Raw genomic sequence first — 16,023 nt, forward strand, 5'->3', positions numbered from 1 at the left:
GAAAATGAGGTAATTTTTTTTTATAAAGACTTATTTATTTAGGGGGTGGGGAGAGTGCATGTGAGCACGGGGAGGGGGAAAGGGAGAGGGAGAAAGAGAATGTTAAGCAGAATTCCTGCTGAGGGTGGGGGGATGGGTTAGCTCGGTGATGGGTATTAAAGAGGGCACATTCTGCGTGGAGCACTGGGTGTTATGCACAAACAATGAATCATGGAATACTACATCAAAAACTAATGATGTAATGTATGGTGATTAACATAACAATAAAAAAAAAAAAGAATTCCTCCTGAGCACGGAGCCCAACGTGCAGCATGATCTCACAACCCTGAGATCATGACCTGAGCCAAAATCAAGAGTCAGACGCTTAACCAACTGAGCCACCCAGGCACCCCAAAAATGAGATAAAATTTAAGTCAATATTCCCTTTACTATCTGTTTGACTGAAAATTAACAGCTCAGATCTCTGTGAAATACAGAAGAAAAATAAGAGATACTAACAAATTGAGAGAAGAAAATTCAAATATTATGACTAGGACCCCCCCGAAAAAGTATAATAATAGAGCGAAACTCCAAAATAAAGACAAGAGAGGAAGCTATCACCTACTTCACTAAGCTCTTAAAATCACTGTTCAATGCTGTTTCCTACTCGGCCACATTCACTTTACCTTATGTACATCCTTCTGCAGACAGAGTCCCCAGCGTGCCAATTCATTGCTGGCTGTCTCATTCTTTGAAATTCTCTGGAGCAAGCATTCCAAAGCATTATGGTGCTGTTTGGGGCTCAGGTTGATCTGCTGGGTCAAATCCTAAATAGATTTAAAATGGAGATATTAAGTATTAGTTTCTCCAATATGAAGTTAAACCCCAATATGTCTAAAACATTTCCAAAAGAAGACCTCCTTTTCACTGAAATCTGTAGACATTTTTTTTAAAGTTTTTTTTTTTTTTAATTTATTTATTCATGAAAGAGAGAGAGAGGCAGAGGGAGAAGCAGGCTCCCAAGGAGCAGGGAGCCCAATGCAGGACTCGATCCCAGGACCCCGGGATCATGACCTGAGCCAAAGGCAGACGCTTAACCATCTGAGCCACCCAGGCGCCCTGTAGACATTTTTGAATACTCCAAAAATTTTAATAAACATCTCTCAGGAATGTAAATGAAGTATATGGTTAAAATTTTAATCATAAAAGTAAGAATTTGAAATGTTATTGTTTCTTTCTCCCACATGACAGCTAAATCTTACCTCTTTCTCAAAACCATGTTCTGAATTTAAAATTCCTAAGAAATTCACAGGTGCCTGGGTGGCTCAGTCAGTTAAGCATCTGCCTTCGGCTCAGGTCGTGATCCCAGGATCCTGGATCCAGCCCTGCATCGGGGTTCCCTATTCAGTGGGGAGTTTGCTTCTCCTTCTCCCTCTTCCTCTGCCCCCCCACTTGTGTGCTCTCTCTCTAATGAATAAATAAAATCTTAAAAAAAAAACTCCTTAGAAATTCTATGAAACAGGAGCAAAAGGGGCTTGATTATACCTATTTAATATTTGGGAAAAATAGGCAGGAAAATGTCCTGTGCCAGGCAGAGCCAAACATAACAGAATGGAAAACCAGATCCAGTTTTATACTTCATGTCATACTACTACTGTATTTAATGTCATCATAAGACAAGTTTTTTGTCCAGTGTTTGGTCCATAATTCATGCTTTCTAAATGTTACTGTTTTTTTTTTTTAAGATTTTATTCATTTAACTGACAGAGAGAGACACAGAGAGAGAGGGAACACAAGCAGAGGGAGTGGGAGAGGGAGAAGCAGGCTCCCCGCCTAGCAGGGAGCCTGACGCTGGGCTCGATCCCAGGACCCTGGGACCATGACCTGAGCCGAAGGCAGATGCTCAACGATTGAGCCACCTAGGCGCCCCACTAAATGTTATTGTTAAATGAAGACCCAAAGGTATACATGAAGATTCTAAATCACATATGTGAGTTCTTTACTCTTCTGGGACCAAAGAACTGTCTAGTTGTTGTTCCCTATGACGCAGTCATTACTGCCAGTCTGCAGGGTGGCACAGATAGCTCTGTGATCATAAAGTCAATGGGTGACTGACTGTTGTAAGGAAGGAGCCTTGACCTACATGCTAAACAGAGAAGGAACGAAGGTAGACATGAAAGAAATCTCTTCCAGATATGCTAAGCTTCACTTCGGGCTCTTTACGATGTTATTGAAAATAGTCTGTGGCATCGGAGACAGACATGGGTCCAAGGGTAACAGACACGTGCTGGGAGAGTGAGGCAGCACAGGAGCTCGTGTGTGGAAAGCCCCAAGCGCTGCAGACAGAGTGGAGGTGAAGTGCTTGGGCTCCAGACTCATGCTGCTGCCCACTACTGTGCTTCTCAGCTATTTCCTATGGGAATTCAGCCCAACACCTCCTGGACACTCCACACCCCACAAGATAAACTTCTATCCTTTTACCTCAGCCTCTGACTTGTTGATTACTTTGTGCTACATTATCTCCCCCACCCCTTTAAATAGACTGAAGGCTTGTAGGAATGCTAGAAAAACTCAGGGCTATCAAAAGAACCTCACTTATGATCATATGACCAGTTTACAGTCATCTATCTGATTGGTGGGGGTGAAGACAGAATTACTTGTTTCCTTCTACCTTATAATCCAGTCACTCCACTGTTTTGTTTTCAACAATCTTCAAAAAGGAGCTGATTGTGGGAAGGGACATGGAGCATGTTTTACATAGAGAACTGGAGCCTGGAAGAACAGACCTGCCCAGGTGATGACACAGGCCTGCCCAGATCTAGCTCAAACTGTTCTCAAAAAGGGCTTCCAATCAACACGGGCATTTCTCACCTTCATGGCTCTGAAGTCCTTCTTCATCTTCTCAGGGATTCCAGTCATGAACGAAAGCTCAGGTAGCAGCAGGATTTCGCCTTTTAGCAGCTTTGAGGAGAGAATGGAGAGGAAAAATAAGGCAGTAAAGACGGTCTTGTTCCTCTGACCTCACAGGACATGCCATGCCCAGGGCTGGGCCTGCAGGGACATAACTGGCACAATAAGGAACACAAAACCCCAGAAAAGAGGACAGTGAAACACTACAAGTATTTTACCCTTTTCCCCTCAGTCATAATACTTACAGCCTGCTATATTAGGTAAAGGGAAAAATGTTGAAATGGTCAAAAAAAGCGGAAAAACTATAAAGAAAGAAAGAAAAAAAAAACCCGTCCCTCTTGGGCCTCCAGACAAGCTAAGGGGATACATCTCATCCAGCTGGGGCCTCCAGATCTTATCTTAGCTGGTTGATCTTCAGCCTTCTCACTTAAGACAGAACAGTCAGTGTCAAGGTACTTTCCCCTGGCCCCAGTCCCTGTTAAATGTCTACAACTTTCCCAATGGATCCAGTGTTTTAATCTTTAGCAGAAAGTTCTCCTTATTCCTTAACCTAACTTGCTCATATGGATACTTAGCTCCTCATTATGGGGACTTCAAAAGCAAATCCTACCGCATGAAGTGACACCACTGGCTAGATGAGACAGCCCTGCAGGGTTTTCCCCAACCACACTGTAACCCTGCTCCACAGCTTCCAGCACCATGGATGAAGAGCTTAAGCTAGAAGTGCAAATCTGACACCCCCCCACTCACCATCCCTTGGTTATTCTGTCTCTCACTGGGCCTGTGGATCAGCAGTGGCTGGTCCTCTTCCTTAATTGTGATCCCATAGTTTTTGCTAGAGCAGGGCAGAGGCAGGAAAACATTTCAGAAGCAGCTTCACTACTGTATGGCAACACAGTCTGGGTATCTTAATCAGTACTGGGGTACATAATTTGCATAATACCTTTGTCAAGGATCCCCCAGAAACTCATTATAGCATATTTATAACTGGAAAAGGCAGGCTTAAGTTAACACTGCAATTAAATGGAGGAGAAAGAGTCTAACATCCAGGGAAAAATATGCTTAAAACTGCATCAGGTTGGGGGTGCCTGAGTGGTTCAGTCAGTTAAGCATCCAACTCCCAGTTTTGGCTTGGGTCATGATCTCAGGGTTGTGGGATCAAGCCCCACGTCAGGTTCCACGCAGAGTCTGCTTGGGATTCTCTCTCTCTCCCCACCTCTCTCTCTGCCCCTCCCCCTGCCCGTGTGCACTCCCCCCACCCTCAAATAAATAAATCTTTAAAAAAAAAAACTGCATCAGGTTGAAAGGCTTGGGCAACTGGAAAGACAAGATGACAGTCAAATGATTAAAGACTTGAATTTAATCTCTCCAACCAGACTTCTACCTAAACCAACAAAAGAAATGTAATTCAAAATCCTGGTATTAATTTATAAAGTAACTTCCAAAATTACTAAAAGAAATGAAACTGGAAGGGTAGCATATTCAGGTCAAATCCCACAAACAAGCTCATTCAATCTTAGGTGTGTGACCAATCCAATTATTTAGAAGCGTCCCACTGTATGCTACTATGGAACTCAATCTCCCACTACAGAATGGTAGCCTGTATCCCACAGCCACCCAAAGACCCAAGCCCAGTCCCTTCTTTCCACCTGTAGTATTCCAAGAATGTGATCTCCTTCCCATCAGACATTGTGAAACTATCTTTTGGTGTCTTATTCCAATCCACATCATCAATACGATAGGTACGATTGTTGTATCGGGTTATAACAATATTGCCAACCAGAAGCTTAGTGCACTCATCCTGGAAGTTTTCTTTGTTCTGCTGATACATGGCATGCCTTTGGAAAGAAACAAAAGACTTCTGAATCATATCTGTATACAGAGAGCACAATGGAAAGGATGGGGGATGCAAATAAGTGCTTCAGGGGTACGATCACAGCTCTATAGCACCAGAAGGCTCCGGTTGTCTCTTGTAAGAGTTAGGACTCTCATCTTTCTTTTTGAAATTACCAAAAAACCCAAAATCACTAAAAACAGTGAAAAGAGGGGTGCCTGAGTGGCTCAGATGTTTAAGCGTCTGTCTTCAGCCCAGGTCATGATTCCAGGGTCCTGGGATTGAGCCCCGTGCCAGGGTCCCTACTCAACAGGGAGTCTGATTCTCCCTGTCCCCCTTTCTCCGCCTCTCCCCTGCTCTCTAATAAATAAATAAAATCTTTAAAAAAAAATGTGGAAAAAATAAAAGTGAAATTAAAAACAGCAACTACAAATTAGTAAAATTCACAGTTTGCCTTCGAATTAGATACTTTAATCATCAAACAATTATTTTGTATCATCATTATGAGGACAGTCTAGGGAGGGACAACAAAACATTCTTTAAACTATATTTGCCCTGGGTGGCTCAGTTGGTTAAGTAACTGCCTTCGGCTCGGGTCATGATCCCGGGGTCCTGGGATCGAGTCCCGCATCGGGCTCCCTGCTCAGCAGGGAGCCTGCTTCTCCCTCTGCCTCTGCCTGCCACTCCCCCTGCTTGTGCTCTCTCTCTCTCTCTCTGTCAAATAAATAAATAAAAATCTTAAAAAAAAACCTATTAAACTATATTTGCCTTTTTTAGCTAATGGAAGGGATTACAAATACCTATCATTAGACAGCACTGGTGAAGATGCTAAAGATGCAGATGACAGACTCACCTTAGATAAACGTACCCTCGCGGTAACCTCTAAACAGTGCTGTGAACAAGCCAACACAGGAAACTTGCAGAAAGCATGTCTGAATATGCCCAGGGAGTCAAGGAACGTTTACAGAATGATGCTTGAAGGAGCAATCTGCCAAGCAGAAATGCCGGGGGAGAGGAATGAGTGACATTGCAGGCAGAGGCAGCAGCATGCAGGGGATAAGCAGGGATCTGGGGGTGGGGAGGACAAGGAGGCTGAAGAGGGACCGGCTGAAGATAAGCAGGGCCAGAGGTGCATATCCTTGTTCAGTCAAGGATCAGAGCTTGGACTTGTTTCTGTAGGTCAGTGTCACCCAGGGTAGATTCTTCAGGAACACTGGTGATCCCTTGAGAGGTTGTGAGAAGGTATGAAAAAGGTGCCACAATCAAAAAAGTGGAATCCATTCTGCAAATTATAAGCCCTGTTTAGAGACTCACAACATACATGAGCACCACAGGCTGCTAAAGAAACATATTTGCCTTTACCTCCAATGTATTTAACTACGGATTCCTCCCACTCTTTTCTTTTAACCTCACTGAATGAACATTTATTGCCATCCTGGGCAATTAGTATCCTGCAGAACTGTCTTAAGAAAGACTGCAGTAAGTGCTGAAAAACCATCAGAGAGTTTAAGCAGTTCAACACTGACAACAGAGCCAATGCCTGGGTTCAAATCTTGTGTCTCCCACTTACTAGCCTGTGAGACTGAGTAAGTTACAGCTCTTCGTGCTTTGAAAGTGGGGTCAGGGAAGCACCTAACTCAGTGTTGAGAGAAAGCAATGACTTTACATACATGGAGCACTGAGAACTGTGCCTAGCACAGAGAACAGAACTGTGTGTTTGCAAATATCATCTCCATCATTGTCATCAGCGCCTGATACATGCCAAATGTAGTGTGTGTGTGGCGCTTTACTCTGTTGGCAGGTTAAATACAGAGGAGAGATGGCTATAAAGATAGTTCATTACAGGGGCGCCTCGGTGGCTCAGTTGGTTAAGACTCTGACACTTGATTTTGGCTCAGGTCATGATCTCAGGGTCTTGAGATCGAGCCTGGTGTCAGGCTCTGTGCTGGGCATGGACCCTGCTTAAGATTCTCTCTCCCTCTCCCTCTGCCCCCGCCACTTGTGCGCTGTCTCAAAAAAATGTAGGTTAACTATACATATGTAGTTGTGGAAGTCAAAAGCAACCACTAGTATAAAATCCGTATTCAAACACTTTTTAACTTGTAATTTACTTTCAGAACTCTTTTTTTTTTAAAGATTTATTTATTTATTTATTTGAAAAAGAGAGAGAATGAGAGATAGAGAGAGCAAATGAGACGGGGGAGGGTCAGAGGGAGAAGCAGACTCCCCGCTGAGCAGGGAGCCTGATGCGGGACTCGATCCTGGGACTCAAGGATCATGACCTGAGCTGAAGGCAGTCGCTTAACCAACTGAGCCACCCAGGTGCCCTACTTTCAGAACTCTTAATGACAGTTTTTAATATTCTCTCATCAAATCCTTTTCCCCTAAATCACTGTCTTACATCAGAAAAGGTAGGAGGCTGACATGGAGGAGGAAGGCACAATCAAGAAAAAAGCTAAAAAGGGACTGAGGGACACAGGAGATAAACAATATAGGCCTATGTCTTGTTACTCCAATATTCAACATTGAAAAGTAGATAAAAATCAATGATTTTTAACTGCATCTATTTCACTTTACTTTTTTTTTTTAATTTTATTTATTTGAGAGAGAGAGAGAGAGAGCACATGAGATGGGGGAGGGTTAGAGGGAGAAGCAGACTCCCTGCCAAGCAGGGAGCCCGATGCGGGACTCGATCCAGGGACTCCAGGATCATGACCTGAGCCGAAGGCAGTCACTTAACCGACTGAGCCACCCAGGCGCCCTCACTTTACTTTTTTAAAAAAGATTTTAATTTATTTACTTGAGAGAGAGAGAACCAGTGGGAGCAGAGGGAGAGGAAGAAGCCGACTCGCCACTGAGCGGGGAACGATGTGGAACTCGATCCCAGGACCCCAGGATCATGACCTGAGCCAAAGGCAGACGCTCAACTGACTGAGCCACTCAGGTGCCCCTCACTTTGACTTCTATACCGGGATTGAAATAAAAAATTAAAATTAAAAAAACTCATGCTGAAAAAAGCCAGACTGAACAAAAAAACAAAAAATGAGTATATACCATATGATTTCACACATAGAAAATTCTAGAAGATGGACACTAATCTCTAGTGGCAGAAAGCAGAACAGTGTTTGCTGCCTATGGTGGACAGAGGAGAACAAAGAGAGAGGTCTGAAAGAGACATGAGTAAATTTTACATGGGCAATGGATATGCTCATTATCTTCACTGTGATGTTACATTGGTATGTAAGTTAAAACTCATCAAATTGTATACTTTAAATGTATGAGGTTTACTTTGTCAATTGTGCCTTACTAAATCTGAAAAAAGAAAAGAAATTAATGGAATAAAAGATCTCAATGAGACTGAAAGATTAGATTGAGTGTCCAATAATTACTAGTGGCATTTCAAGTTAGTGGGGGAAAAGGATTATTAAAAACCAGGTAAGAGGGGTGTCTGGGTGGCTCAGTTGGTTAAGCATCTGCCTTAGGCTCAGGTCATGATATGAGGGTCCTGGGATTAAGTCTCGTATTGAGCTCCCTGCTCACCGGGGAGCCTGCTTCTCCCTCTCCCTCTGCCATTCCCCCCAACTTGTGCTCTCTGGCTCTCTCTCTCTGTCAAATAAATAAATAAAATCTTAAAAAAAAAAAGTATAAGAATTGGGGCACCCAGGTGGCACAGTCAGGTAAGCGTCCAACTCTTGGTTTCAGCTGATCTCAGGGTCATGGGATTGAGCACTGCATCAGGCTCTGTGCTCAGTGCACAGTCTCCTTAAGATTCTCTCTCCCTCTGCCCTTCCCCCCCTTCACATGCGCTCGTGTGCTCTCTCTCTCTCAAATAAATAAATCTTTAAAAAAAAACCCACATGCTTAGGGGTGTTTGGGTGGCTCAGTCGGTAAAATGTCTGCCTTTGGCTCAGGTCATGATCCTGGAGTCCCGGGATCAAGCCCTGCTTTGGGCTCCCTACTCAGCAGGGAGTCTACTTTCCCCACTGCTCCTCACCCTGCTCATGCTCTCTCAAATAAATAAAATCTTAAAAAAAAAAAAACAACTTTAAAAAATGGGTAAGAAAACTTGCTATCCGTTTAAAAAAATAAATTCCTGGGGACGCCTGGGTGGCTCAGTCGGTTAAGCGGCTGCCTTTGGCTCAGGTCATGGTCCCAGGGTCCTGGGATCGAGTCCCACATCAGGCTTCTTGCTCAGCCGGGAGTCTGCTTCTCCCTCTGCCTGCTGCTCTCCCTGCTTGTGCTCTGTCTCTCTCTCTGACAAATAAATAAATAAAATCTTTTAAAAAAATTAAAAAAAATAAAAAATAAATTCATCAATTTAACATTAATGTGTAAGAAATTAAACAATAAAATCAGGTGAAAATATAAACATTCATATGTCCCTGGCAATTAAAAAATGACAAACTTTGTAAAAGATATATTGTTTTGTAGCCATGGTAACAAGCAGCCATAAAATCCAGAGGTTTTTTTTTTTTTTTAAAGATTTTATTATTCATTTGAGAGAGAGAGAGCGAGCAGGGGGAGGTTCAGGGGGAGTGGGAGAAGCAGACTCCCTGCTGAGCAGGGAGCCCAACACGGGGCTCGATCCCAGGAGCCCAGCATAAGACCTGGGCCAAAGGCAGACGCTTAACTAACTGAGCCACCCAGGCGCCCCCATAAAATCGTTTTTAAACCTACTTAATACGTCTATATCAACTCACCTCAGCAAACCTACTTTTGTAAGCTATCCAACCAGAGTCGTCCCCTTGTTTCTGTAAATTGGCCAATCAGGGAAGAACTTAATCCAATAAGCATCCCAGAGAGGAGTATTACTCAATCAACAACAGACTACCTGAGCAACCATGCTTGTGCTGCTTGCCCCGCTGCAAGACTGCTGTCCTGAACTCCATACCTCTCCAGTATTTGCTATAAGATCAGCAGTCTCGTCTCACTGCAGGAAGCAGTAAATCAGCAGCCTTCTCTTTATTTCAGAGAGAAAAGAGGTCTCATCATCCTTTGACAATTCTGGAGGTCTCACCACGGTAACTGTAGAAGCTCTTCCTTGGCAACACTCCAGGAGTTTCAGACCCACAGATGCACTCACTGGGCCCCTTGTGCTTAACTCCATTTGTCCTTCAGATCTACTGCCAGTGAGTCAATCCCAACAACTAGTTGAGTTCAGACTAGTTTCATTAGGCTTTAGCTGCTTATCTAATGAGTTTTCAGGTTAGAAGTCATTGTTTGGACCCAGGTCTTTGTATGAGGTCTTTGGGCTTTTTGTTTTGAAGGAATACCATTTGAAAATTATTTTTGCCATTAACTTGATTTCTCCCCATCTGCTTACTTTGCTTTTGCTGTTATTTGTCTATATTCATAAAATTTTTTCATGTGTTTTTGTTTTGCCCTGCATTTCCTTCTTTCTGTTAAATGTACAAGAGTGTTCTATAGGGAATGCATGGAGGCATAAGCCAGATAAGCCTCCAAACCAAGCCAATCTATTCCTAAGACATCATAGTTGGAGGTCCATTTGATCAGAGACCAATTGGTAAAAAAGCAAGTGGTCAAACGTTAGGAAGGCTCTTCTTGTCTTGTCAATTTGTGAAAGAAGATCACTGTGTTTATTTAGTTCAAATTCCAGGGTCAGGGATAGTTGGGTCACTGATCTCATGGCCCTTCCTATCTGTGTTTGGAACCTGAAATACAGTTCACAAACACACATCCTTAGACAACTTTAGTGCTTCTCCTTCTTGTTTGTCATATGTTTGCCTATGCCAAGCTCTCAAACTCCCTGGGAGAATTTCTGCTTCCAATATAAAGGTGTACCATAGTCCTAATTCTGGCACTTTCCTTAGTAAAAGGCAAAAAATATTTTAAGTTAAAATTACAACATCCAAAGTGCACACAGAACATTCTCCAGTATAGATCATATGCTGGATCATTAAACAAACCTCAATGTATATAGAAGGATAGAATAATACAAAGTAAGTTCTCTGTTCACAAAAGAAGAAATTCAGGAAACTCACATACATGTGGAAAGTAAACAACACACTCCCTTAAATCATCAAGGGGTCAAATAAGAAATCACAAGGGAAATTAGAAAATACTCCGAGTTAGATGTAAATGAAAACACAACATACCAGAACAGATGGGATACAGCTACAGCATTACTTACAGGGAAATTTATAGCTGTAAAAACCTATACTAAAAAGAAAAAATATCCCAAATAAACTAACCTTTCACCTTATGACACTGGAAAGAGAAGAGCAAACTAAACCTTAAGTATGCAAAAGGAAGGAAATAATGAGTATAAGTGTGGGAATTAATAGAAAACAGAAAAATACAGTCAACAAAACCAAACACTGGCTTTTTGAAAAGGTCAACAACACTGATAAAGCTTTAGCTAGACCACCTATGAAAAAAGGAGACTCAGATTTCTAAAATCTAGGGTGAAAGAGGGGACACTACAACTGGGCTCAGAGAAATAAAAAGAACTGTAGAGGAGCCCTTTGAACATCAGTAGGCCAACAAATTAGATAACCTAAATGAACTGGACAAACTCCTAGAAAAACACAAATCACCAAAACTGACCCAAAAATAGAAAATCAGAATAAATATCTAACAATACAAAAATTAAATGAGTGATTTAAAAACTGTACACAAAGAAAAACCAAAACCCAGATGGCTTCTCTGTCAAATTTCTACCGTACATCCAAAGGAAAAATGAATTCCAATCCTTCATAAACTCTCTCAAAAAAACAGAAGAGGAAGGGAATACTTCCCAACTCTTTCTATAAGGCCAATATTACCCAGATATCAACACAAGACAAAGGTATCACAAGAAAAATAGAGATATCACTTAGGAATATAGAAAAAAATCCTCAACAAAATATAAGCAAACCCAAACCAGCAACATAGAGAAAAAAATTATACACCACGAACCAGTGGGATTTATCCCAGGAATGCAAGGTTGATTCAATATCAAAAAATCAATTTAAAAAGCAGGATTTTTTTTTTTGACCAAAACCCGATTTCCTTTCATGATAAGAACACTCAATAAGCTAGGAATAAAATGGAATTTCCTCAATCCAAAAAAGGGCATCTACAGAAAACTCACAGCTAATATACTTAATGGTGAAAGACTGGATGGATATTTTTTCCCTAAGATCAGGAAAAGGACAAGGATGTGCACTCTCACCACGCCCCCCCCCCCACTGAATTGTCTTTATTAACAAAGGGAATATCCAAGGCCACTACATTAAGGAGGGGCGGGGTCAGGGCTTTTTTTTTCCCCTCACTTTCACCATGCCCATTCAACATTGTACTAGAGGTCCTAGCAGAATAATTCAGCAAAAAAAAGAAATAAAAGAGATCCAGATTGGAAAAGAAGAAGTAAAAAGTATCTTTATTTGCAGATGACATGATCTCCTATATAGAAAATCCCACAGAATCCATGAATAAACTTTTTTTTTTTAAAGATTTTTATTTATTTATTTGTCAGAGAGAGAGAGAGAGAGAGCACAAGCAGGGGGAACAGCAGAGGGAGAGAGGGAGAAGCAGGCTCCTCACTGAGCAAGGAGCCCGATGCAGGACTCGATCCCAGGACCCTGGGATCATGACCTGAGCTGAAGGCAGACCCTTAACGACTGAGCCACCCAGGCGCCCCAAATAAACTGTTTTAACTAATAAATGACTTCAAAGGGGTTGTGGAATACAAGATATAAAAAAAAAAAATCAGTTGTTTTTCTCTACACTTGTGACAAACCGAAAATGAAATTTAAAAAAAAAATCCATTTACAAATGCATCAAAAGAATAAAATACTTAGGAATAATTGCAAAACTTATACTCTGAAATCTACAAAACACTGTTGAATTAGTGGTAAGTACATATAAAATTATGTACTTAGAAAATGAAGATAATTTTATATCCAAAAGAAGCAATTGTGCAGAAAACAAAACCAATCCTACATACACTACATAACTCATCCATAAATAGCTTTTGTATAGTTATAATAAAATATGACAATAACTTTTATGAAAGTAAAACTTTAATAAAAATAAATTTCAATAAATGGAAAAATATGCCATATTTGTGAATAGGAAGATTCACTGAACATTCTCCCCAGTTGATGCCAATTGACTTTTTTTCTTGTTTTCATTAAATCACTCAAAGGATCACATGAAAGAATAAATGGGTGGCATTTACTATGAAAATTCTGAAAACAGGATTCCTTGACAAATATTAAAAGCTAATAAAATTACAATAACTAAAACACAGTATCACATTGATTTTAACCACTGGATCAAAATGAAATATTCAGAAGTAAATCAGTCTCTTGCTGCAGCAACGCAAGTGGGAGTACCAGGCGCCGGGCTCGGAGCGGAACTCCACGGATCGCTTTAAGAAAATGGCAGACAAGCCAGACATGGGGGAAATCGCCAGCTTCGATAACGCCAAGCTGAAGAAAACAGAGACGCAGGAGAAGAACACCCTGCCGACCAAAGAGACCACTGAGCAGGAGAAGTGGAGTGAAATTTTCTAAGAACCTAGAGGATTCCCCACCCCCGTCATCTTCGAGACACCCCAGTCGTGATGTGGAGGAAGAAGAGCCACCTGCAAGATGGACATGAGCGACAAGCTGCACTGTGAACCCGGGCACTCCGTGCCGACGCCACTGGCCTGCGGGTCTCTGAGGGGACCCCCCCCCAACCGGACTGCCAAATTCTCCGGTTTGCCCTGGGATATTATAGCAAATTATTTTTATGTTTAATGAAAATAAAACACACCTCGTGGCAAAAAAAAAAAAAAAAGTAAATCAAAGTACCTTAACATATGATAAAGATAGTGATTTAAATTAAAAAAAAAAAGTTTTCCAATAAACTGTGAGACAGTCCCAAGGCAATCATCATGATCCCAACATCCCATCAAGATAAATTCCAGAAGGTTTAAAACATCGGAAAAAATAAAACATAAAATAAGTTAGATCTATCTAAGAAGAAAAGCAAAGCAGAGACCATAAAGAAAGAAATAGTGCATTTGAAGACATCTACTCTTATTTAACAAATATTCTTGAACATTTACTATATGCTAGGAATCAACCAGAGCTGGATGTACTGTGAGGAAAAGAGACACGGCCCCCACCATCAAGGAGAGACAGTCTAGGAAAGATAGAATAACTACAAATTCACCCCAAAAAAGTGAGCCATTCTCAACCTCTCTCTTTATCTCACACCCCACGTCCAGCCAGGACACTGACTGAGCACTACTTTCACAATTTATCCAGGAGCCAACCACTTCTTGCCACCTCCACTGCTGCCATCTTCATGCCTCCCCTGGATTCCTGGTTGGTCTCCCCACTTCTATTCCCACCCTTCCAACTCTCTCCCCCATGCAGCAATGGGAGGGATCCTTTTATAATTTAAGCCACATCATGTTACTCCTTGGCCATAAATCCTATGCTTCACTCAAGTAAAAGCTAAAATCCTTACAACAGCCTTTCAAAGCTCTATCCTGTCATCTCCTCCATCTTCCCCATACTTCCACTGCCCTTGACTAGTCACCCTGGCTTCCCTGCCACTCCTTGAATGAACAAGGCATATTTCTGTCTTTTAAAGGCCTTTACTCCGGCTGTCCCTCTGCCAAAAAGTTCCTTCGCCCATATATTCACCTGGCTAACTCAACTCCTTAAAGTGTTGGCTCGAATGAACTTGGCCACTCTACCTAAAATTACAGCTCTCCACCCCCCCCCCCCACTCCTGGTACTCCTGATCTCTCCTACTCTGTGTTCCACTTTTTCTTCCTTCCAAAGCTCTCAACACTTCTAGTATACTATACAATTCACTTACCGTGTTTATTATTTACTGTTTATGTACCTGACTACATGAGGAGAGAGATCTTTGTTATGTTAACTGATATGTCCCAAGACTCTGGTATACAACGGGAGCTCAATAAATGCATTCGAAGGAATGAATCAATTCATCAGATAAGCAAAGATTTATAAGCCTGATAACGCCTAGTAGTTGTACACAGCTGGTGGAAAAATGAACTGAATAAGTGTTCTAGAGGGTAATCCGTCAATGTATATTTAAGTATCTTTTTTTAAAAAGATTTTGAGAGAGAGAGCATGTGAGACAGAGAGTGCACGAGCAGGGGGAGGGGCACAGGGAGAGAGAGAAGCAGACTCTCCACTGAGCAGGTAGCCTGATGTGGGGCTCGATCCCAAGATCCTGGGACCATGATCTGAGCCGAAGGCAGACACCTAACACTTAACTGACTGAAACACCCAGGCACCCTTACATTTAAGTATCTTATTATAGCAAATATTTTCTTAAAGTCTTTAAAATGTTACGCCTTTTCATTAAGTAATTCCACTTCTAAGTACATAGCCTCAAAAAAAAGAATCAATGAAATGGACACATATTTATCTATAAAAATGGGATTTCATGAAGCCATTACAAATTAATCACATCTATATTTACTATAGTAAGTGATTTACTATAATAACACATTTTTTTAGATTTATTTATTTATTCCAGAGAGAGAGAGAGAGGGAGGGAGAGAAATCCTCAAGCAGACTCCCCTCTGAGCACAAAGCCTGAAATGGGGCTCAAGTCCAAAACCCTGAGATCATGACCTGACTGAAACCAAGAGCTGGATGCTTAACCAACTGAGTCACCCAGGTGCCCCTATAGTAAAGCATTTAAACAAAAACTCAGGGTGTGTGTGTGTGTGTGTGTGTGTGTATTAAACCAAGCCTTCTTAACTACAGAGTTAAATACAATTCCTCCTCAGGGCACCTGGGTGGCGCAGTTCGTTAAATGTCTGACTCTTGGTTTCGGCTCAGGTCGTGATCTCAGGGTCGTGAGATTGAGCCCCGAGTTGGTCTCCACGCTCACTGTGGAGTCTGCTTGAGGATTTCTCTCTCTCTCCCTCTCCCTCTGCCCCTCCTGCTTGTAAGTTCTCTCTTTCAACGAAATAAATAAATCTTTAAAAAAAAATACAATTCCTCCTCAAAGTACAACAGGTCTCTATTCAAATGCCTATCTCTGCAAGACTTACATACATTTAGTATCCTTAATCTGTTCTATAATTTTTTAATATTTATTTATTTGACAGAGAGAGAGATAGTTAGAGCAGGAACACAAGCAGGGGGAATGGGAGAGGGAGAAGCAGGCTTCCCGCAGAGCAGGGAGCCTGATGTGGGGCTCGATCCCAAGATCCCGGGACCATGATCTGAGCCGAAGGCAGACACCTAACACTTAACTGACTGAAACACCCAGGCACCCTTATGTTTAAGTATCTTATTATAGCAAATATTTTCTTA

General features: G+C 41.7%; 2 protein-coding genes across 6 annotated transcripts in view; one reads left to right on the forward strand and one right to left on the reverse strand.

The window, feature by feature from the left end:
* The window catches only part of PIWIL2 (piwi like RNA-mediated gene silencing 2), a 75,847-nt gene that overhangs the window by 48,396 nt on the left and 11,428 nt on the right, over positions 1–16,023 (reverse strand). For all 5 annotated transcript variants that reach the window (XM_027600759.1, XM_027600760.1, XM_027600761.1 and 2 more), the window contains 4 exons: positions 4,539–4,727; positions 3,640–3,724; positions 2,851–2,940; positions 666–806 (listed from right to left, as the gene is read on the reverse strand). In XM_027600759.1, the coding sequence (XP_027456560.1) occupies positions 666–806; positions 2,851–2,940; positions 3,640–3,724; positions 4,539–4,727 (505 nt within the window). The remainder of the gene's footprint in view (positions 1–665; positions 807–2,850; positions 2,941–3,639; positions 3,725–4,538; positions 4,728–16,023) is intronic.
* On the forward strand, positions 13,088–13,452 carry LOC113924460 (thymosin beta-10-like). The gene has a single exon (XM_035725553.1). The coding sequence runs from the start codon at positions 13,108–13,110 to the stop codon at positions 13,240–13,242; it is 135 nt and encodes a 44-aa protein (XP_035581446.1). The 5' UTR covers positions 13,088–13,107; the 3' UTR covers positions 13,243–13,452.

This window comes from Zalophus californianus, chromosome 2, assembly GCF_009762305.2.
Source record: "Zalophus californianus isolate mZalCal1 chromosome 2, mZalCal1.pri.v2, whole genome shotgun sequence".
Classification (NCBI taxonomy): domain Eukaryota; kingdom Metazoa; phylum Chordata; class Mammalia; order Carnivora; family Otariidae; genus Zalophus; species Zalophus californianus.

Coding starts and splice junctions, on each gene's coding strand:
- LOC113924460 (XM_035725553.1), top strand. CDS start 13,108: ATGGCAGACAAGCCAGACATGGGGGAAATCGCCAGCTTCGATAACGCC.